Source organism: Lithobates pipiens, unplaced genomic scaffold (assembly GCF_037356315.1).
Source record: "Lithobates pipiens isolate NorthernLeopardFrog02 unplaced genomic scaffold, aLitPip1_a1.2 Scaffold_1, whole genome shotgun sequence".
NCBI lineage: Eukaryota > Metazoa > Chordata > Amphibia > Anura > Ranidae > Lithobates > Lithobates pipiens.
Genome location: NW_027507685.1, coordinates 173,715,032 through 173,739,340, shown reverse-complemented (window position 1 = coordinate 173,739,340; position 24,309 = coordinate 173,715,032). Strand labels below are relative to the sequence as shown.

At 41.0% G+C, this 24,309-nt stretch overlaps 1 protein-coding gene across 1 annotated transcript; it reads right to left on the bottom strand.

Annotated features, from left to right (window-relative positions):
* Positions 1–333: 333 nt before the first annotated feature.
* LOC143988559 (olfactory receptor 8G17-like) lies at positions 334–22,976 on the bottom strand. Its single transcript, XM_077488237.1, has 2 exons — positions 22,876–22,976; positions 334–1,440 (listed from the first exon to the last, which is right to left on the bottom strand). Exon 2 carries the CDS (start codon positions 1,371–1,373, stop codon positions 390–392), a length of 984 nt encoding a protein of 327 aa, XP_077344363.1. The 5' UTR covers positions 1,374–1,440; positions 22,876–22,976; the 3' UTR covers positions 334–389.
* Positions 22,977–24,309: the final 1,333 nt, after the last annotated feature.

Here is a 24,309-nt window from a genome sequence, read left to right as displayed (position 1 = left end):
TTTCTACTAAAACGTTGTATGTATGCTGGAATCCATGTGCACCTACCTATGTGCATCATGGACACATAGTAAATATTTAGTCATATGGTCTGCTCAATTGGTCAATCAGATGTACTGTCACAGAACATAAATAGTGCTATGTTGGCATTTTCATTATGTGGGCAGCTTGTAAACATTTTTTTCTTGCATATGCAGAACATTGAGATATAATTATTTTATTGAATGTCTGAAAATTGTGGGAACTTTATTATTTACCTCTACAGTTCAACTGTTGACTAAATGGAACTTGCTTTATAATACCTATGTTATACCCATTATGAAATAAAACCTGTGATCCATCAAATATACAACAACATTTTAATAACATTCGTTGAAGAAAAGTTGAAAGGCTAAAAGAATGGTTTATTGGTCTTATTCACCAGTCGAAAGAAGGCGAGTTTCACATCTTTGTTTTTCAAACTGTAGATTAGTGGGTTTAACATGGGCGTTAGTGCTGTATAGAACAGCGAAACTAATTTATCAGAGTCCAGTGTGAATGCCGAGGTGGGTCTCATGTACAAACAGAAAAGTGTCACATAGAGCAAAGATACAACAGTGATATGAGAGGAACATGTGTAGAAAGCTTTCCATCTTCCGGTACTGGAGTGGATCCTAAGAATGGAACGGATGATGTAGATGTAAGACATAATGGTAAGAGAGAAGGGCAGGACCCCAACAAACAATGACATTATATATATCAGAAGTTCCATTTTATTGGCACTGTGGCAGAAAAGCTTCATAATAGCCAGAAGATCACAGAAAAAGTGGTTGACAATATTAGATTTAAAGCAATAGATGTCATAAATGATAAAAATAGCAGGAAGGACTTCCAGGAATCCCAGAATCCAACACACCGTTGCCATAAGTGTGCACACATTCTTGTTCATAATCATAGCGTACTGTAGAGGGATACAAATGGCAACATAGCGATCGTAACTCATGGCAGTTAGCAGCAAAAACTCACAGCAGAGGAAAGCAACATAGAAATACATTTGAGCAATACAAGCTGAAAATGAGACCCCTTTATTCCCAGAGACATACGTATCCAATGTCTTGTGCATTGTTACTGTACTGTAGAAAACATCCATGATTGATAAATGACATAAGAAGTGATACATTGGTGTGTGCAGTTGTGTATTCATGCATATTAGAAGTAAAATCATTAAATTTCCACCAAGAATTATGAGGTAGATGAGTAGAACTTGGAGGAAGATAGGAGCTTGCAGCTGTAATAAGTCAGTAATTCCACTTATGATGAAATAATTCTGCCAAGTAAGATTCTTCTCTTCCATCATGAGCAGTGTAGCTACAGTACCTAGAAATGTTAATTTCATATAGCCATAATATCCACTTACAATCGACACAATGGGTTTGTTTTATTGAAGAAGCAGAAGCTTTTCACTGGTAAATAAAGAGAGACCATGTTAACTCTGAATACCCAATAATATGCAAAGAGGGGAAAAAAAGATTCTAGCTTGCACATGATAGAATCATTTTACCGAGCACAGCATCAACTTATTCACTGAACTAAGCCAACCTTTACTTTAAGAAGTGACTATACTCTTTGCTAAGTATAAGAATAGTCATTACCGTTTTAGTAAATCAGTCCCCACTATCTAAGAAGATCTTCTTTCATGCAAAATGTGAAAACAATATTTATAAAGTTATGACAAGTACTAATAGCTCAGGATTTGTATGGCATAGTCAGTCAGTGTTATGGAGGTCAATATGTAGATTTTGCAGTCTAGTGTCAGTAACCTCTACATTAGCCGAATGTTTTCTCTGCATTATCATGCCAACTAGTAGATATGGAGATTTAGGACCGTATAGTGCCTTGAAAAAGTATTCATACCACTTGATATTTTACACATTTTGTCATGTTACAACAAAAAACATAAATGTAATTTATTGGTATTTTATGTGATAGATGAACACAAAGTGGCACATAATTGTGAAGTAGAAAGGAAAAGGATAAATGATTTTCACTTTTTTTTTTACAAAAAAATGTGTGAAAAGTGTGACATGCATTTGTAATCAGCCCTCTTTACTCTGATACCTCTAACTAAAATCTAGTGGAATCAATTGCCTTCAGAAGCCACCTAATTAGTAAATAGAGTCCACCTGTGTGTAATTTAATATCAGTATAAATACAGCTGTTCTGTAAAGCCCTCATAGGTTTGTTAGATAACCTTAGTGAACAAACAACATCATGAAGGCCAAGGAACACACCAGACAGGTTGGGGATAAAGTTGTGGAGAAGTTTAAAGCAGGGTTAGGTTATAAAAAAATATCCCAAGCTTTGAATCTCTCACAGAGCTCTGTTCAATCCATCATCCAAACATTGAAAGAGTATGGCACAACTGCAAAACCTACCAAGACATGGCCATCCACCAAAACTTACAGGCCTGGCAAGGAGAGCATTAAATGGATAAGCAGCCAATAGGACCATGGTAACTCTGGAGGAGTTGCAGAGATCCACAGCTCAGGTAGAAGAATCTGTCCACAGGACTATCATTAGTCATGCACTCCACAAATATGGCCTTTATGGAAAAGGGCAAAAAGTGGCAAGAAGAATCAATTTTTTTTTTTTGCCTAAAAGCAAACCGCTATGTGTGACGGAAAACAAACACTGCACATCACCCTGAACACACTATCCCCAACATGAAACATGGTGGTGGCAGCATCATGTTTTGGAGATGCCTTTTTTCAGAATAGACAGGGAAGCTGCTCAGAGTTGATAGGAAGATGGATAGAGCCAAATACTGGGCTATCTTAGAAGAAAACCTGTCTGCAAAAGACTTGAGACTGGGGCAGAGGTTCACCTTCCAGCAGGGCAATGACCCTAAACATATAGCCAGAGCTACAATGGAATGGTTTAGATCAAAGCATATTCATGTGTTAGAATGACCCAGTCAGAAACCCTAATAATAAGAAGAAAGCTCAAACCATTGTTGGACCAATTAAGAGAACTAAACATTAGATATAGCTGGGGGTTCCCTGCAGCATTGATAGTACATAAGGAGGGGAAGACAGGAAGGTTGAGATTTTTAGAAGATGTACAGGACTTTTGTAAAAATTTACAGATTCCAATACCAAAAGTGTACGAAGGGTTAATAAGAGAGGAGCTGTCGGGGGGAGGAGGGGGTGTGGCGGGGGTATGGGGGGGAGGGGGGAGGGGAGGGAAGGAGTATTAAAAAGACTGCTCTAAAGCCATAGAAGCATATTGAATATGGTGAAGGCTTTCCTCTGTGGGGGGGGGGGGGTCAGGGAAGGGTCTCTCTAGGAAGGCCCACTCCACTCGCTTCGCCCCGGGGGATCCCAGGACCCGGGGGTGGACACGGGGCGCCGGGTTGGGGTCTCCACCTCAAGGGAGGAGGTGCAGACACCAGGATGGGGATATATCCAGGTTGGAGGCACAAGGTCCGGATGTGGGCCATGGGGGGGAGGGAGGAGAATAACCTATAGCTCAAGACCTCGCGTAAAAAGGGCATTATCCGGGTTCTAGTATGACAATAGTAAACTGTGTGTCGTATAACGTGAGAGGTCTGAATGTAGCAAACAAACGGTTTAAGGTGCTAAGAGAATTGGAGCAACTTAACGCAGAGGTTGTGTTCTTGCAGGAAACACACTTAACCCATGAAAGTAAAATAAGAATGTATTCCCCAAGGCACCCGACATGGTTTTATGGAGACTCAGTTTCAAGTAGAACAAGGGGGGTAGCGGTGGGGCTAGGCCGGGATATACAATTTAAGGTAGAGGGCAGGATGGGGGACCCGGAAGGGAGGTTCCTGTTTTTAAAAGGAAAATTATGGGGAATAAAATATACCTTGGCAAACATATATAGCCCGAATAAGAACCCAATAACCTATCTGAGAAAGACACTGGGAAAACTCTGGGAATTTAAGGAGGGGAGGGTGATTGTAGCAGGAGACCTGCATTTTCCGATGAATCCGAGACTGGATAGTTCGTCCCATGCACAGGGGACGGGGAACGGACAGCGGAATGTAATTAAACAACGGATGGCCGAGTTACAGCTGATAGAGAATGCAACATCCGAAGAAACAAGATTATTCGTTCTACTCTCCTGTGCATGGGACGTACACCAGGATAGATTACTGGTTGGTGGAACACCAGCTATTGGAAGAAGTGGTAGATACTGACATCGGAATCAGGACCCTGTCAGATCATGCACCCATAAATATGAGAATTAATATTCCAGAGGTGAAGAAACCCCCGTTTACTTGGAAACTTAATATTAGAATTATTAGATGTAGAAGGAGAGGAAATAATAAGAAAGGAGTTGGATTTTTTTTTTGCCTCAAATGGGAAGGGAGAGACGGCGAAGAACATACTATGGGAGGCCCATAAGGCTTACATAAGAGGAATATATATTTCCCTTGGGGCAAAAAGAAAAAGAGAAAGGAATAACAAGGTAAAGGAATTAAGAGAAGAAATCAGAAGATTAGAATTAAAACATAAAATAGAGAAACAGAACGGACAAGGACAGATACAGGTGATACAACGGAATTTAGCTACTAAAAAATTAGAGCTAGAGGAAATAATGGAGCAAGAAGCGAGGAGAGAATATTATAAAATAGCGAAAGAGCGATATATGTGGGGAAACAAGAATGGTAAGAGCTTAGCTAGGATATTGAGGAAAAAGAAAACAAAATTTTTTTTCGAGAAAATATTAGATAAAAATAGTGAGACCAAGTATAAGACTAAAGATATAGCGGAGGTATTCAGGGAGCAATTATACTGGGTTAAAAAAAAAGGAGACAGAACAACAAGAGAACATTAGAAGGGGGAAAATTAAAGAATATATAATAAACGCCAAGGTCCCTAGATTATCACAGGAAATAGCACAGGAATTGGAGACCCTATAACAGTATCTGAAGTAAACCAGGCAATAAAAGAAACGACAGGAGGGAAAAGCCCGGGCCCTGATGGCTATACAATAGAATATCTTAAGAAATTCAGGGAAATACTGTCACCAAGGCTATGTGTGTATTTTAATGGCCTAGGTATAAACTATGGTCTGGGTAAGGAAGCCTCTCTAGCGATTATGACTAAAATACTGAAAGAAGGAAGCGAGGGCTTGATATGCTCAAACTATAGACCAATTTCATTGTTAAATACTGGCATAAAACTGTTTGCAATAATATTAGCTACTAGAATTAAAAAATGAGTCCCGAACCAGGTCCACCCAGACCAAGTGGGGTTTGTGGGAGGCTGAGAGAGAAGGGATAATGGAGTGAGGACATTATTGCTTCTCCAGAAAACCCAAGAGTGCAGAATCCCCAGTCTGCTCTTATCAATAGACGCAGAAAAAGCCTTCGATCGAGTAGACTGGGGATTCATGATGGGCACACTGAAGGAAATGGGATTTGGTACCCGAATCCTGAGAGGGATAAAAACACTCTATGACTGTCCAATGGCAGTGGTAAGGGTAAATGGTAACATGTCTGCCCCCTTTAGGATGTACAATGGGACTAGACAGGGATGTCCACTATCACCTATATTGTTTGTATTGACATTAGAACCACTGTTGGAGACAGTGAGGAAAAATCCTGACATAGGAGGAATAGAGGTCGGGGAAGAGACACATAAGGTAGCCGCATTTGCGGACGATGTTCTATTTTATGTGACGAAACCTAGAATCTCTATGCCAAACTTGGTAAAGACGATCGAGCAGTATGGAGAATTATCAAACTTTAAAATAAACTTAAAGAAGACAGAAGTGTTGAATGTTAATATGAGCAATAAAGAAGAACAGAATATTAAGGGTGAATTTCCCTTCCTGTGGAAGAAGGAAATTAAATATCTCGGCATAAAATTGGTAGCCTCATTAAGGAAAATCTATGAGGTAAATTATATTCCCCTACTGGATGAAGTAAGAGAAGATACGAAAAAAATAATGATGAAACCATTGTCCTGGATGGGTCGGATAAATGCCCTAAAGATGATCATACAACCAAAAATATTATACAAGTTACAGATGTTACCGATATATATCCCTCCAATCTATTTTAATATCATTTAATCCTTAATAACTAAGCTCATTTGGAAAAATAAGAAACCTAGAATAGCCCTAAAGGTACTACAACTGGGAAAAGAGAGGGGAGGTCTAAAGGTACCGGACTTTAAGAAATATTATGAATCTATAGTGTTAACACGGGTGGTGGAGTGGACAAAACTAGATAATGAAAAGAGATGGGTGTCAATAGAACACAGTTCAGCAGAGACACGATTAGGAAGGGAAATCTGGATACTCCCAAAATATAGATCACTATGACCAATAACACTTGCACTTACAAAAAATTTGTTTAGAATATGGGATGGAATTCATAAACATAAAAAATGGAAATACAATTCCCCATTAATTGCGTTAAAAGAAAATAATTTATTTCCACCGGGGGAAGAGCACTATGGGAGGGCACTGGGTTAAAAGAGAAGACACTCAATTGAGACACATAATAAAAGAGGGTAAAATAATCACTTTAGAAACACTACAAAAAGGAAAGGAGTATATGGATATAGATGGATGGCGGTACCTCCAGCTCAGACATTTTGTCTCATCATTGCCGCAACCGTTGAGAAGTGGAGAAGTCCTGAATGCTTTAGAACGGATGTGCGAAGGGAAAATAATAAGGGTAAACATCTCACAGATATATAAGATGCTGGGAGGAATGGATGAGATGGAGGAACCCACCTATATAAAAAAATGGGAAGAAGAAATAGGACCCCGAGGGGAGAAACAGAATATAGAAAAAATGTTGCACTTAACACACGGGACATCTAAAAACCTTAGCACAATAGAAATGAATTATAAAAGCCTTGTTAGGGGGTATAGGACACCAGATATGATGAAGAGATATCAAGAAGATCAATCCGGGAACTGCTGGAGAGGGTGTGGACAACCAGGGAGCGTGGCACACATTTGGTGGGAATGCCCAAAAATTAGAAAGTTCTGGAGAGAAATATTAGATCTGATAAAAATAATAACAAGAACTCAGGTACCAGAAAACCCTTGGACATGTCTTTTTCACAGTACAGATACCCCAACCCAAAAGTATAAAGAGGCCCTCACAGGACATTTAATAAACGCGGCAAAGAGCCTGATCCCAAAAAATTGGAAGCAGGTAGAAGTCCCAAAACTGAGGGAATGGATAGAAAGAGTGGAAGATATGTATAGAATGGAGGTATGGGAAGAAGATGAGGAGAGTGGAAAAAAAGAAATTCCGAAAGAAATGGGAACAATGGAAATTGTTCAAATTAACAAAGAAATATAGCGAGGCAGTAGGGCTATAGGTGGGGGGGGGGGGGGTGAGGGGGGAATGGGAGGGGGGAAATAAAGGAATCAGGTTGGGGTATTGAAGAATAAGGAGAAAGAAGTATTATATTTTTACCAGCCTGGAGGGGAAAGGGGAAGACAGGGTGGGGAAAGGGGGATTCGCTCCCCCCCCCCCCCCCGCTAGCTCAGAAAGAGGTATTAAAAAGGGAATCCCCTCAAGGCTTAAGGTTTAGGATGCTTCTTCCTTGCATACTATGTTTTATATTTTGTGTATAAAAAAAATATATAAAATAAAGAATAAAAAAAAAAGAATGACCCAGTCAAAGTCCAGACCTAAATCCAATTGAGACTCTGTGACAAGAATTGCTGTTCACAGACGTTCTCCATCCAATCTGACAGAGCTTGAGCTATTTTTCAAAGAAGAATGGGTAAAAATGTTACTCTCTAGCTGCGCAAAGCTGGTAGAGACGTCCCCAAAAAGACTTGAAACTGTAATTGCAGTCAAAGATGGTTCTACAAAGTTCTGACTCAGGGGGGCTGAATACAAATGCACGCCACACTTTTCAGATATTTACCGGTATTTGTAATACATTTTGAAAACCATTTATCATTTTCCTTCCACTTCACAATTATGTGCCAATTTGTATTGGTCTATCACATAAAATCCCACTGAAATACATTTATATTTTTGGCTGTAACATGACAAAATATGGAAATCGAAGGCACTGCTGCACATATAAATAATGCATGTGCACTTGAAAGATGAACTCCTTGCAAACAGCTAAATACGCAGATGAAACGCCTATGTGGAAACTTGTTTTTACCTTCCGGAAGTTTTGCATTTATATCCAACCAGTTCTGGGATTTACATAGCTCTTCCATACAGCATTTTTGTCTGCTGCAGTTAAGTTACAATTACAAGTCTTTTCCTTCTCCCAACATGTGCCTGGACAGTGAAAGGAGAAGCAGCAGACTGATGAGCTCATCTCTCTGTCACTGTGCTCCCCCCTCCATCAGTATGCACTTTGCTAGCTTCTCCTTCTCCTTTATGACTCTTTGTTGTACAGGGACTGCAAGAGGCTGATACTAGGTCAAATTTAGCTACTAACACTGCTTGTATTAAAGAGGAAGTAAACCCTGATGGGTTTACTTCCTCTTTTTTTCCCTGCAAAGGTAAAGCATAATGGACTACTATGCATCGCATAGTAGCTCATTATGTGTCACTTACCTGACACAGGAGCCAGCGAAGTCGCCGCTGATCCCTGTAGTCCGCCGCATCCATCTTGCTAGTGGCGTCTCGCAGCTCCGACCAATGACAGCGGCGAAGCCGCGATGACATCACTCCCGCGCATGCGCACGGGAGTCGCGTCTCGCAGCTCCGCCGCTGCCATTCGGCGAAGCCGCGATGACGTCACTCCCGTGCATGCGCACGGGAGTAGACAAATTAGGCAAATCCATTCTTGGACTTGCCGCATTTAGTGCGCCTGCGCGCCGCTGTCTACGGCGCATGCGCCGTAGACAGCGGTGCCCATTTTCGGGCAAATATCTCCTAAACCATATAGGTTTAGGAGATATTGCTTGGACCTACAGGTAAGCCTTAATCTAGGCTTACCTGTAGGTCAAAGTGGTTTGAAGGGGTTTACTTCCTCTTTAAAAGACCCAACCTTTTCTGGAACTTTTTGTTCAAAAGTTTAAATTAGTGTTGGTAGAGGTCTTTCAAACACAATGTTTTTGTAACAAAACACTTTAGTTACCCCAATTGTTTTCTGTAGTCACATTTTTCTGTAGGTCAAATTTAGCTACTTACACTGCTTGTATTAAAAGACCCAACCTTTTCTGGAACTTTTTGTTCAAAAGTTAAAATTAGTATTGGTAGTGGTCTTTCAAACACAATGTTTTTCTAACAAAACACTTTAGTTACCCCAATTGTTTTCTGTGAAAGATGATGTTCCACCGAATAAATAGATACCTAACAAGGCATGCTTTAACCACTTGCCGCCCGCCCTATAGGCAATTGACGGCTGCAAAGTGGTTGCATAATCCTGACCGGACGTCATATGACGTGATCAGGATTATGAGCCGCTGCGCGCCCCCGAGGGCGTGCATTGCGGCGATCGTTGTTGCAGGGTGTCAGTCTGACACCCGGCAACTACAATCTCGGTAAAGAGTCTCCGACGGAGACTCTTTACCACGTGATCAGCCATGTCCAATCATGGCTGATCACAGTGTAAATGGGAAGAGCCGGTGATCGGCTTTTCCTCACTCGCGTCTGTCAGACGCGAGTAGAGGAGAGCCGATCGGCTGCTCCTCTGACAGGGGGGGTCTGTGCTGATCGATTATCAGCACAGCCCTCCCGAGGATGCCCTTACTGGACCACCAGGGACGCCACCAGACCACCAGGGAAAAGGTAATCCTCCCTAGACCACCAGGGATGCCAGTCAGCACAATGGATGCCAATCAGTGCCCATAATGGATGCCAATCAGTGCCCACAATGGGCATCACTGATTGGCATGCATTATTGTTTGGCACTGATTGGCATCCATTACTACAGTATAACACCAATGCCGCCTATGAGTGCCCACCTGTGCCGCCTATGAGTGCCCACCTGTGCCGCCTATCAGTGCCCACCTGTGCCGCCTATCCATGCCCACCCATGCCCATCTGTGCCGCCTATCCATGCCCATCTGTGCCGCCCATCTGTGCCGCCCATCCATGCCAATCAGTGCCAGCTATCAGTGCCAATTTGTGCCACCTATCAGTGTCCGTCCGTGTCGCCCATCCGTGTCGCCCATCCGTGTCGCCCATTAGTGCCGCCTATCAGTGCCGCCTATCAGTGCCACATATCAGTGTCCATCAATGCCACCTCATCAGTGCCACTTCATTGGTGCCACATTGGTGCCCATCAGTGCCGCCTTATCAGTGCCCATCAGTGTAGCCCCATCAGTGCCTATCAGTGAAGGAGAAAACTTACTTATTTACAAAGTTTTGAAACTGAAACCAAAAAAAAACATTTTTTTTTTTCTAAATTTTCGGTATTTTTTTATTTGTAGCGCAAAAAATAAAAACCGTAGAGGTGATCAAATACCACCAAAAGAAAGCTCTATTTATGGGAAAAAAATGATAAAAATTTCATTTGGGTACAGTGTAGCATGACCGCGCAATTGTCATTCAAAGTGCGACAGCGCTGAATGCTCAAAATTGGTATGGGCAGGAAGGTGTTTAAGTGCCCTGTATTGAAGTGGTTAACATTGGAATGGTGGCAAACTATGGTATGTAAAATCTCCATAGGCGAAGCTTTAAAAATATTTTGATATCTTACATGTGTGGGTTTAACGACATTTACATATGCTTGCGTGACTTACGTATGTGTTCGCTTCAATTTTTTTTTGTTGTTGTTTATTTTACTTTAATTTTTTAATTTTTACACTGTCCCTTTATTTTTTATCACTTTTATTCCTATTACAAGGAATGTAAACATCCCTTGTAATAGGAATAAGTATGGCAGGTCCTCTTTATGGAGAGATTTAGTGTCAAAAAGACCCCATTTCTCTCATTTACCCTTAAAAGAACCTTTTTTTTTCTTTTTTTAAGTTTTATGTCAGACGTCCTCCAAGGGCATAGAGATGAGTGGCGGCCATCTTGGCCTCATTTGTCTCTCTGCCCAGCTAACGTCTGCATCAGATCATTCTCAAGCTTTACCAATGGGTCAGGTAAGCCCGGGAAAGGCCAGGAACACTGGTATTTAACGTCAAAGTAATGACATATTTTTACTATGGGCCTGTCCACAAGTGGCGATGTTATAATGACTACAGAGCTGCATTCATGTCTGTCTGTTATAGCTGCCCGGTATTTAATAGTTTTGTATCCTGTTCATACTATACTGTATGATAAAGCGGCGTTCCACCCAGAAATGGAACTTCCATTGATCTGGTTCCTCCCCCCACTCCTGTGTCACATTTGATACCTTTCAGGGGGGAGCAGATACCTGGCATTTTCTCCCACTTCCGGCGAATCCACAACGATCATGTCCGGCCCCTCCTCCGTCCCCCTGCTGTCTTCTGGGAGTCACACAGGTCCCAGAAGACAGCAGGGACCATGCCCAGTAGGGACTCGCACATGCCCAGTAGGGAGCCAGACCGTGAAGCCGCAAGACTTCACTTCCGGATTCCCTTACTGAAGATGCTGCCCCCCAGAGCCAAGGGATGGGTCGGCTTCGGGTGAGGACATCACGGGCACCCTGGACAGGAGTAAGTGTCCTTATTTTAAAAGTCAGCGGCTGTAATATTTGTAGCCGCTGACTTAAATTTTTTTTCAGCTGGAACACCGCTTTAAGTGTGGTAGTGCAATGCAAAGTTAACCACCCTTCCCTCCAGGGCAGTTTTCAGTAGACATGTGCAGAGTAAAATATTTCGTTTCGGAATTTAGTTTTCGTCCGAAAACTTAATTTATTTAGTTACTCCCGAAATTCGTTTTTATTTATTTCGTTTTTCGTTCAAAAATTGCATTAGTCCGAAAATCCACATGAATTACGGTCGAATCTGTCTTGGAAGGCTTATGGTGTCTGTCGAATGTATAAAGAAGATTCGACGGAGCTAACTATATAACATACTTTAGAACCCTATTAAAGTCTATGGGACTCCAACGTTCAAAATCTAAAGTGCTAATTTTAAAGGCTAATTTGCAAGTTACTGTCCTAAAAAGTGTTTGGGGACCCGGGTCCTGCCCCAGGGGACATGTATCAATGCAAAAAAAAGTTTTAAAAACGGCCGTTTTTTCGGGAGCAGTGATTTTAATAATGATTAAAGTGAAACAATAAAAGTGTCATATTCCTTTAAATTTCGTAGGGGGGGGGTTGTATATAGCATGCCTGTGAATGGGGGGCATGTTTCCCGTGCTTAGAACTGTCCCTGCACAAAGTGTCATTTATGCAGGAAAAAAAGTCCTTTAAAATCACTCGCAGCTATTATGAATTGTCGGCTCCGTAATACAGAGAACACTCATTGAAAGTCATTGATAAAAAAATAAATAAAAAAAAAGCGTGGGGGTCCCCCAAATTCAATTACCAGGCCCTTCAGGTCTGGTATGGATATTAAGGGGAACCCTGCCTCAAATTTAAAAAAAAATTTGACGTGGGGTTCCCCCTAAATATCCATAACCAGACCCTTTATCCGAGCATGCAACCTGGCAGGCCGCAGGAAAAGAGGGGGGGACGAGAGAGCGGCCCCCCTCCCTCCTGAACCGTACCAGGCCACATGCCCTCAACATTGGGAGGATGCTTTGGGGGTCCGTGACCCCTCAAAGCACCTTGTCCCCATGTTGATGAGGACAAGGGCCTCATCCCCACAACCCTGGCCGGTGGTTGTGGAGGTCTGCGGGCGGGGGGCTTATCAGAATCTGGAAGCCCCCTTTAACAAGGGGACCCCCAGATCCCGGCCCCCTCCCTGTTTGAAATGGTAAGGGGGTACTACCCCCTACCATTTCACAAAGAAAGTGTAAAAAATGGTTAAATAAAACAAACACACTTTTGAAAAATTCCTTTATTAAAAATAAAAAAATAAAAAAAAGATTCCAGCGGCGGTAATCCACTCTTGCTATCCAGCGACGGACGATCATCTCTCCAGCGATGTCTCATCTCATCCAGCGCAGCGATCCTCCATCCTTCTTCTGTCTCCTCCACGGAGACACTGCAGGCATTCCGGCGGCTGACGTTTCTTATATACGGAGGGCGGGGCCACCCGTCACCTGACCCCGCCCCCCTCTGACGCAAGGGGAAACCCGGGGTTCCCCGTGACGTATGGGTGACCCCGTCCCCCTCTGATGTAACGGAAACCTGCCTGTGTTACATCAGAGGGGTGCGGGTCACCCCTACGTCACAGGGAACCCCGGGTTTCCCCTTGCGTCAGAGGGGGGCGGGGTCAGGTGACGGGTGGCCCCGCCCTCCGTATATAAGAAACGTCAGAAGCCGGAATGCCTGCAGTGTCACCGTGGAGGAGACAGAAGAAGGATGTATTCGCTGCGCTGGATGACATGAGACATCGCTGGAGAGATGACCGTCCGTCGCTGGATAGCAAGAGTGGATTACCGCCGCTGGAATCTTTTTTTTATTTTTTTATTTTTAATAAAGGAATTTTTCAAAAGTGTGTTTGTTTTATTTAACCATTTTTTACACTTTCTTTGTGAAATGGTAGGGGTACTTTGTACCCCCTTACCATTTCAAACAGGGGGGGGGGATCTGGGGGTCCCCTTGTTAAAGAGGGCTTCCAGATTCTGATAAGCCCCCCGCCCGCAGACCTCCACAACCACCGGCCAGGGTTGTGGGGATGAGGCCCTTGTCCTCATCAACATGGGGACAAGGTGCTTTGAGGGGTCACGGACCCCCAAAGCATCCTCCCAATGTTGAGGGCATGTGGCCTGGTACGGTTCAGGAGGGAGGGGGGCCGCTCTCTCGTCCCCCCTCTTTTCCTGCGGCCTGCCAGGTTGCGTGCTCGGATAAAGGGTCTGGTATGGATTTTTAGGGGGAACCCCACGTCAATTTTTTTTTTATTTGATGCGGGGTTCCCCTTAATATCCATACCAGACCTGAAGGGTCTGGTTATGGATATTTAGGGGGAACCCCACGTCAAATTTTTTCTTAAATTTGAGGCAGGGTTCCCCTTAATATCCATACCAGACCTGAAGGGCCTGGTAATTGAATTTGGGGGACCCCCACGCTTTTTTTTTTTTTTATTTATTTATTTTTTTATCAATGACTTTCAATGAGTGTTCTCTGTATTACGGAGCCGACAATTCATAATAGCTGCGAGTGATTTTAAAGGACTTTTTTTCCTGCATAAATGACACTTTGTGCAGGGACAATTCTAAGCACGGGAAACATGCGCCCCTTCACAGGCATACTATAGACAACCCCCCCCCCCCCCTACGAAATTTAAAGGAATATTACACTTTTATTGTTTCACTTTAATCATTATTAAAATCACTGCTCCCGAAAAAAATGGCCGTTTTTAAAACTTTTTTTTGCATTGATACATGTCCCCTGGGGCAGGACCCGGGTCCCCAAACACTTTTTAGGACAGTAACTTGCAGAATCTTTTCTCTCTGTCAAATCTTTTTTCTCTGTCGAATATTTTCTCTATATAATCTTGGACTAATAGAGGTAAGGTTAAGCACATTCGACCACAGGTTCTATAGACATAGATTGTTGGCAGAGTCATGTCGAATCTTCTATTCTATATCGAACTGTTGTAACAATGAAAACAAAAATAAAGCATTTATTTATGTCGGATCTTTTGTTTTTCGGATTTTGTGCTTTCGTTATCGTTTGTCAAAACGAAAACGAAAATAGCTGAAATTCGGACGAAAATGCATTCGGACGAAAACGAATGCACATGTCTAGTTTTCAGCACTGTGATATATTGACTAACATTTTCCCAGACATGCAATACTGCTCACTAGTGATGGACGAACTTCCGATGGGACGTTCCGCAAACGCGAAACGTGAACGCGGCCAAAAGTTTGCAAACCACAGGTTTCGCAGCGGACCCCATTGACTTTAATGGCAGGCAAACCTTAAAAACCTGCAGGTCATATTTTCAGCCACAAAATACTTACTAGCTGTGCACACATAGTCCCACAACATGGACACTGACATAACAAAAGTATTAAGTGAATCTGGGATCGACAACGACAAGCATTTTTATCTGTGAAATTTTGACAATTCAGGAGCGCATGAAGGCCATGGAGGAGAGACATGGTCAGGCCAGGCTATGAAGGGGGTGCAGGAGATGATCAGTGCCACAGTCAGGGCAGCGCAGGCCTGTGCCAGTGTCCCAGTGTGCCAACCTGTGCTTGAGCCCCTCCCTCTGCCCGGCCCTTACCCCCACCTATGCAGGGCTCCACTGCGGTGATCCGGAGGTGCTAGTCCAGTGCTGATCCTCAGCCATGGTGCTGGCACTGCCTGCTGATTGGCATCTCCGCTGCTATCTCCCTCACTGTCTGAAACCAGAACCGCGATAGAGACTGAGCACTGACACCAGCACCGTGATAGAGACTGAGCACTGACACCAGCACTGATATAGAGAGCACTGACACCAGCACCAAGCTAGAGAGTACTGACACCAGCACCGTGATAGAGAGCACTGACACCAGCACCGAGATAGAGAGCACTGACACCAGCCCTGTGATAGAGAGCACTGACACCAGCACCGTGAGAGCACTGACACCAGCACCATGATAGAGAGCACACCAAATAGTACACCTAGTAGTAGCTAGCTAGTAGCTAGTAGCTAGTAAATTGCAGACTGTCCCTGCTCCAAACACCAAACTGTCCCTCCCTACACTGAAAAACGACAGCTGCATAATCGGTCAGCAGCACAGAAGTGCAGTGCACTATAATATGCTTTCTATATTTGAAAGAAAGTATATTATACGTGTACAACCCTATATAATGTACACCTATACCAGTCCTTAAAAGGACCTTTGTGGACTTAGTAGCTAGTGATTTGCAGACTGTCCTGGGCTCCAAAACACCAAACTGTCCCTCAGTCCCTACACTGATAAAAGACAGCTGCAGAATCGGTCAGCACTCAGCAGCCCATTTAATAGAACACTGTGGAAGACAGCCCAGGATCAGAAATGCGACTTTCTGTGTGTGCAAGAAATGCACTTTTCCAGTCAAAACCCCCCTAGATGCTCTCATAACAAATATCCACATATTTTCACAGCGAATGATTTTGGTAAACATAATGGTGTCTTAATTGCCATTAGAGATTCAATCACTTTCAACCTAATAGGCAAAATGATAGACTGTCGTGGTAGGTATATTATTGTTATAGCTGAAATCAACCACAAACTTTATACTTTGGTAAATCTGTATGCTCCTAACAAGCAGCAGATGAAATTTATTCGCAAATTATTATGGAAAGTTAAAGACATACAGAAAGCTAATCTGTTAATATGTGGGGACTTTAATATACTTATGAACGAGGTAATGGACTCCTGCTCTGTGGGGCGTAGGTGTAGACCGTCTCTGGGACAGTACTGCCTTTCAGAAGATCTGTATGACCCATGGCGATGCCTCCACACCACAGAAAGAGATTTCACTTATTATTCGCCAGTTTATGCAAATTATTCCAGAATTGATTTCTTCCTCAAGGATAAATACTTGTTACAATATGTACTAAAAGCTAGTATTCATAATATTACGTGGTCTGACCATGCCCCAATTAAAAATGATATAAAGGACTCTATTAAGTCAAATTCGGTGCCCCTATGACATAATAATACTTACCTCCTATCCCAACCTCAAATCCAGTCTGAAATCCACAATAACCTTGAAGAATACTTTAGACTGAATGAGCACCCAGGAACCCACCCGAATACGATCTGGTGCACCCACAAGGTGGTTTCCAGGGGAACTCTGATCAAAATTTCAGCTAGGGAAAAGAAAAAAAGTCACAACGCATAACACAACTGCAGGATCAGATTTCCGACCTGGAAAATAAAGACAAACACACAGCAGATCATTCCCTACTGCAGCATCTAGGCTCCTGTTGGGAGGATCTCAAACACATTTAAAAAAATGACTATGACCTCTACTTTAAAAGACTCAAACTAACATACTATTCACAATCCAATAGAGCAGGAAAACTATTGGCCTCACAATTAAAGAAACGGCAGAATCGCACAAATATCTCAGTGCTTACACACCACATACACAAGCGTCCATGTCACAACCCCAAAGACATTGCCAACACATTCAAGGATTTTTATGAGTCATTATATAATTTAAATCTAGATAAGCAAGTTTACCATCCCACTGAAGTAGAAATTAATAATTTTCTGAACAAAATTGACCTCCCCTCCTTAGATGAGAAATCAATACAACAACTGAACAAGCCCTTTACCGAGAATGAATTACATGCGGTGATTAAGAATTTGCCTAAACCTAAATCCCCAGGAGCTGACGTTTTTTTGGCCGAATATTATCAGGCATTTGAGAAGATACTTACTCCCAGACTAGTAGAGCTTTACAACATGGCTGCAAACCCTGGTATATTCCCCAAGGAAATGTTGCAAGCTATAATAGCGACTATACCAAAACCTGGAAAAGACCCCTCCCATCCCCAAAACTATAGACCCATCTCCTTACTAAATACTGATCTAAAAATTTACGCCAAAGCACTAGCAAACAGACTAATGACAGTGACCCCCGCCCTTATAGGATTGGAACAGGTAGGATTTATCAAGGGTAGACAGGCCCCAGATAGCACGAGAAGAATGATAAATCTGTTGACTTATGCGGAAATTACCAATAAACCCAGTATATTCTTTGCCCTTGGCACGGAAAAAGCATTTGATAAGGTACACTGGCAATATTCATCCAAAACACTCACCAAATTTGGAATGAAAGGCTTTGTCCATTCAGCAATAATGTCACTCTATACAAACCCAACTGCTAAGGTATATACTTCGGGAATGCTGTCTGACCCCTTCAACCTTACTAATGGAACCCATCAAGGCTGTCCCTTGTCCCCGGTAATTTTCTCTCTGGCCATAGAACCCCTAGCTGAACTACTACTGACATACAGGGTCTCCAAATAGGACAGAAAGAACACAAAATTGGGCTCTTTGCCGATGATGTTATTCTTACTTTGACCAACCCTGAAACCTCCCTACCTAAAACCACGGAAATACTACAAAACTTTGTCAAAATTACTTATTATAAAATTAATATCACTTAAAATGTCATGCGCTTCCCCTGAATATATCTGAAGATAGGAAATGTAAATTGCAAGACATATTTCCTTGCAACTGGAATTCGCCTTCCATTACCTATCTAGGTATTCAGCTGACTTATCCCACCTCTAGATTGTATGCTGTCAACTTTATTCCCCTACTGGCACAAATACAAGCTAAACTCTCCCAGCTCTCTAAGCTTCATCTTACTTAGATTGGACATATAGCTGCTTATCAAATGCAAATAATTCCTAAGTTGATCTACCTCTTCAGAACTCTCCTGATCCCAATACCACAAAAGTTTTTTTCTGACGTGGCCTCACGCCTGAATGAATTTATATAGCAAAACAAAAAGCCCAGAATTGCTTTAGCAACCTTATACAAATGCAAGAAAATAGGAGGTGGAGGATTACCCAATGCTTATGCATATTTTCAGGCCTCATTATTGAATCAACTCAGATATTGGTTCTCCTGTCAAGAGGACAACCTATGGTCCTGCATAGAACAGGAAGTGACTCCAGGCCATGACTTAACGGCTTTACTCATGGCAATCACTGTCCACCACAGACCGTTAATCCTGGCTTACCCAACGATACGAGCCAGGTCCCTCTTAACAAAACAAACCTTTACAGATGAAACACTCCATACCCTGAATATACCTCTGACAACTTATGCCTATCTCATAGAAAACTTCTCCACACATCACTGGAAACAAAAGGGCATCCACTATAACATCGATGACTTAGTGCATCCCACAGCGTTAGACACCTTTATGATACAACAAATTCAACATTACCACAAGAAAAACCCAATTACATCCGCAGCGATACCACAAAAAATCTGTGATTTCTTGAGAAATAAAAACAATCCACATGTTAAAGGCATATCGCTGTGTTATAAATATTCCAACTTTCATACTATGCATTCCAAATTACCATCTATGCACAAATGGAAAACGGAATTAGGCAACTCCTTTACTCTACCACAATGGTTGTCAGCTATTAAATATAACAATATATCCTGAGCGTGTGTAGACCATTGGTACAACTCCCATAAGATCCTTCATAGGTGGTACCTAACTCCCATGCGTCTACACACCATGAACCCTGCTCTTTCTCCATTATGCTGGATAGATTGCTAGCATAATGGCAACCTACTACACGTCCTGTGGCTTTGTAAAACTCTGAAAACATTTTGGATAGATGTCTTCTCTCTTATATCTGACACAATTAAATCCAAGTGTGCTCCCTCCCCAGAACTAGCATTACTTAGCCTGGGGATAGACTCATTCCCCTACAGACACAGAAGAGTAGTAATAAATATACTGTATGCGGCTTGTATATCAATGGCAGCCAAATGGAGATCTGCCACTCCTCCAGGCATTAAAGAAGTTATCACCAGAGTGAACTCCCAATGTCTAATGGAAAAATTACTAGCATATAAATAAGGCAGGGCAAACACCTTCCATACATTTTGGGATATTTGGATCTCATCTTAATATAACCTCTAGTGTTGATACTCCCAATACAAGTCATACCGGAGTTTTGGATAAATGATAGCATCTATTGGTGAAACCAGGGCTCAAGTCCTGCGGGAACGCATGGGAATGGAGTTCCTGTACTTTTTCCACAACAGGAACTCAGTTCCCCTTAGCAGCCATGTCATGTCCTACATGTGTGGCAGGTGCTACACCAGCAGCTGCCGACATAGCTCGCAATAGTAAGTGTCGCACACCTGACCATTCAGGCATTGCTGGTAGGGGGCCCCATGACAGCTTCCGCTTTGATCTACCTGTCAATCACAGCTAGCTGATGGTTAGATCAGGTCCCTGCTGCTAAGAGATTGTATTTAGTCAGACCTCTTGTGATGCGCTCCTCCCCACCGGCCTCTCCTGATTTTCTGTCTCCTCATCTTCCCCCTCCAGTCTCCTGCATACTTGATCTGTGTGTCCCGCTGAATCCCCCCTCCTCTATCTTCAGTGTCATATGATGAGAGAACCCAGAGGAGGAGCACAGCTATTCTGCTCACAGGACATGCAGGGAAAGAGGTGAACTGATGGAGGAACATCAGTTTGGGGTGGTAAGCTGAGCACAATACCTGGCAAAGTTTAATGCCAGGAGGGAAGTTTATGTGGAAATATGTGAAGAGTTGGAATAGCAGCAAGTGTGTTTTGGAGCCCTACAGAGTTTGCAGCCCCCCAATGTAACATACATCTCCTATGTAGGAACACATCACTATCTCCCCAAGCATTCTGTCCAGATAATGTGCAGTTAATTTATGACCTTTCTGTTTAACCTTGTGTTATCGAAACTCTGTTCAATGAAAAGTGTAAAGTTACCACATAAACACTCTATATACAAAATAAAATTCCCCAATAAAGATCAGACCATGATGTTCACATTTGCATGGAAGCAAAATTGAATGAATGCTGATTATTCAGAGAATTACCATATTTATGTTTATTGAAGATTTTTTTTTTGTATGTACTAACAGTTAAGCTTCATACACACAATACGAAAATTGGATGGAAAATACCGTGTTTGAAGCGTTCGTGCATATGAGCGTATAATTTTTTATTTTTTTTGGTGGGCGAGTGGATCTTGGGTGGGAGTTACCACACTTTTTTCCCCAGGACTTGACCCCTGGGTGAAACTACAACACCACTGCAGAGGAATGACATGACACTGCTGATCTGTTATGTTTGTTTGTTTGGTTAATTTGGTTTATACTTACACTACTATTTGGTTTACAAGCCAACTCATACCCGCAAACCAAATGTATATTTTCTTCCTCTATTGATGCATCACTTGATATCGGTACTAGTGTTATGCTATGATCCTTCAGTCTGCTATTGTTGGCCATGAGCTGGGCCGCAATCATAGTTCCTGAGATCATATTGCCTGATCACAGTTTGGTCCTGATCAGGATGACAGACTCTTTATGGTTCCTATTCCTTTCTGAAATGTTTCCTCAGGTACCCCAGTAAAAGTATAATTCAATGTTGTTATAAAGTACCAACAGTACCTAAAAGTGATTGTATAACTTAATTTGTAATCTATTGCTATTATTGTATGACTGGCTTGTATATATGTATACCTATATTCAGAAAAATAATAAAAATCTTTAATTAAAAAATAAAATAAAATTCAGTATCTACAGTATACATAGTTTGTAGACACTATAACTTTCATGCAAACCAATCCACATACACTTATTTTGATTTTTTTTTTTTTTTTTTTACCAAAGACATGTACTATAATATATTTTGGCCTAAATGCATGAAGTTTTTTTTTTACCTTTTTATTGGAAATGATTTATAGTAGAAACTTCAAAAATATATATATTTTTTTAATTTTCTGCATTTTGTTTGTTTATATCTCAACAAAAATGAAAAATCCAGTGGTGATAAAATACCACAAAAAGACAGCCCTATTTGTGTGAAAAATTATATCAGTTTATTTTGTGTACAGCTTTGCGTGACCATGCAATTACCTATAGTAGTGCAGTGTCGAAACGCAAAAAAATGGCCTGGAGCTGAAGTGGTTAAGGAATTTACTGGCAGGATTAACAAGTAATAACTCAGAAAAACAAACACTGCTGTGCTAATGCTAGTGACAAACTGCATCATATATGCAATTTGTTATTTTGTCTAAATTTACAGTTCAAACTTTTTAGTGTCTCAAACCCCCAGAGGATGCAGGATAATAAGACATTTGCCACTGCTAAAAGGAAACTCTAGCATTTTTTTTATATATCTTTAGGCAATAAAAATACTTATTAAGATAAAAAGAATAAGAAACACACACACACATATCTATCTATCTATCTATCTATCTATCTATCTATCTATCTATCTATAGATATAGATAGATATAGATATATATGTGTGTGTATATTTTTTATCTTTTTTATTTTAATATGTATTTTTATATATATATTTATATATATATATATATATATATATATATATATATATATATATATACATATATATGTGCCCTAGCAAAATAATTTGCATTGGGAATTCTGTAGATTTTTATTTTTAATATCGTATAACCTGTATTGTGGGACTGAACAATCATGAGTTATTTTCTCTATATGCTTTAAAGTGGTTCTAAAGGCAGGAGGTTTTTTTTGTTTTTTGTTTTTTTAATGCATTCTAAGATTGCAGATTGATAAGAAAAGGTCATTTTTATTATCATTAAATTACAATATGGCTTGTTCAGCAATTGTATATACTATATTTTTGTTTACTAGCTTCCTTTTTTAAATATTTTGATGAGATAAAAATACATGTTAAAAATTAAAAGGCTTTAAAATACTTTATAGGCTTTTCTTGCCTTAGCATAAGGTTCTGCATCTGGAATTTAAGAGTAATAGTGTTCTAGTATCAATTAATCAACCTTTATTGATGGGACTGGGCAATAATTATTTTTCCTGCTTGCTCTAATTGTCTAGAAGCAGTACTGAATGTTGGCTCCTTTTAAAAATGATAAAAAATATTCTTGCAGAGTTATAGTACACTATATTTCATATGTAACAGATTTTAACCGAGCATGCTACAGATCCTGTTAATGCATCAACAATAAACCTTTAATCATAAGCACCCTTTACAAATGGAAAAATATCAAAAATTTTATATTTAGCCATTGTGGAATGAAAAAAAAAAAGTCTTAATAAAATCTTCAATAATAAAAAAAAAAAATATTAATGCATTGTTCAACATACAAAATATACAAACAGTTCTACCAAAATATGTTTTCTCTAAAATATTTTGGCCTTTCTATATGATAAAGCAAATGGGTACCTGCTTGATCAGTGCCGACAGCTGCACTACAATCCCCTTATGGTCTGAATTTATTATCTTTTGGATGTCAGGAGAAAATGGTCTCGAAGGATACAGATAACTCTGGAGGTTAATATGTGATCTGAAGTTGCACAAAGCATTTAAGATCTTTTAATAAAAACGCTACAAAATGGAAGTTTTTGCCTTAATGACCAATTAAATTGCTTGTTTCGTTTTCCCAGAGAATGAAAAATGAAAGCTGACTGTTTGATATGGGTATGTTCTTCACTTATTTGGAGAACTTTTTCTGGTTTTCTTTTATTCGGTTATCTTTTATTTTTGAAAAGGGTGGTGAGGGGGTTAGAACCCATATACGATTTTCATTGCTATCTGTGTTCCCACTAGGAAGATTCCCTCTCTGAATTTGTACTAGTGACCATTGTCACCAGGTTGAATGTGAGGGAAAATTCAAAACACAACACAAATAAAGGTAAAAAATTTCCAATGGGGTACTTGTTTCAAAGACAACTGCCTAAGAGGCATTTCACCCACTTTGGAAAGATTTCCTCTGATTCCTTGTTGTGTCTACTGCACAGGATGTGAGAAATCTCCTGAATGGGGCACACATAAAAAAAAAATATTAAAAGGATTTTAACTATTCCCTATACTATGCCAAATGAAAAAAACAAATGGCTTTAGATATTCAGTAATAAAATATAAATGGTCCCATTATGGTACTGTATACATTTTATTGAAGTGTTGCATTAGTAGGCACATCAAACATATAGTTAATAAATATACAATGTGTAAAACTATTTACCATTTATTACTTTTTTTTTTTTTCAAATTTTTTATTTAATACAAGAAGACCAATATGAAGGGATCAGGACAAACAACCGTATAGATAGCAGTACAACTGTAGGTAAACAAACGGCAGTATATCTATATCAATGCAGACCGAACGCTCGTCACTAAGACTTCACCATTAGGTGGGTCTAGAGTGTAAGGCTATTTAGAAACATATGATTCCCATGGCCGACACCGTCTCCTCTGGGAAGAGGTATGGCCTGTCTAGGTGATGGGAGCAGCGACGTGTCCATCCCTGTAAATGTGGTCTTGCCTTTTTTCTTTTTTTATCTTAATCTTAAATTCTCCCTTCAGGGTTTCCACTAAAGTTACTAAAGGACCGGAATAAGTCCGCGGGGGAGGGGTGTAACAGGGCGAGACGGGACAGGTCAGTAGAAGGGGGGGATAAAAAGGGGGGGGGGAAATAAAAATAGAAAGGGAGAGGGTGGGGAGGGAGAGTATAGTGTCATTATCCTGAAAAGGTTGTCAGTCGACTCTCCTAAGAGCACGGCCTTCAGTAGAATACTTGAATGCATTCCATGCCTGCCACGTATTAGAGTATGTTTCCTGTCGGTGCTGGCTGGTGAGGATCAAGTCCTCCAGTCGGCT

Coding starts and splice junctions, on each gene's coding strand:
- LOC143988559 (XM_077488237.1), bottom strand. CDS start 1,373: ATGAAATTAACATTTCTAGGTACTGTAGCTACACTGCTCATGATGGAA.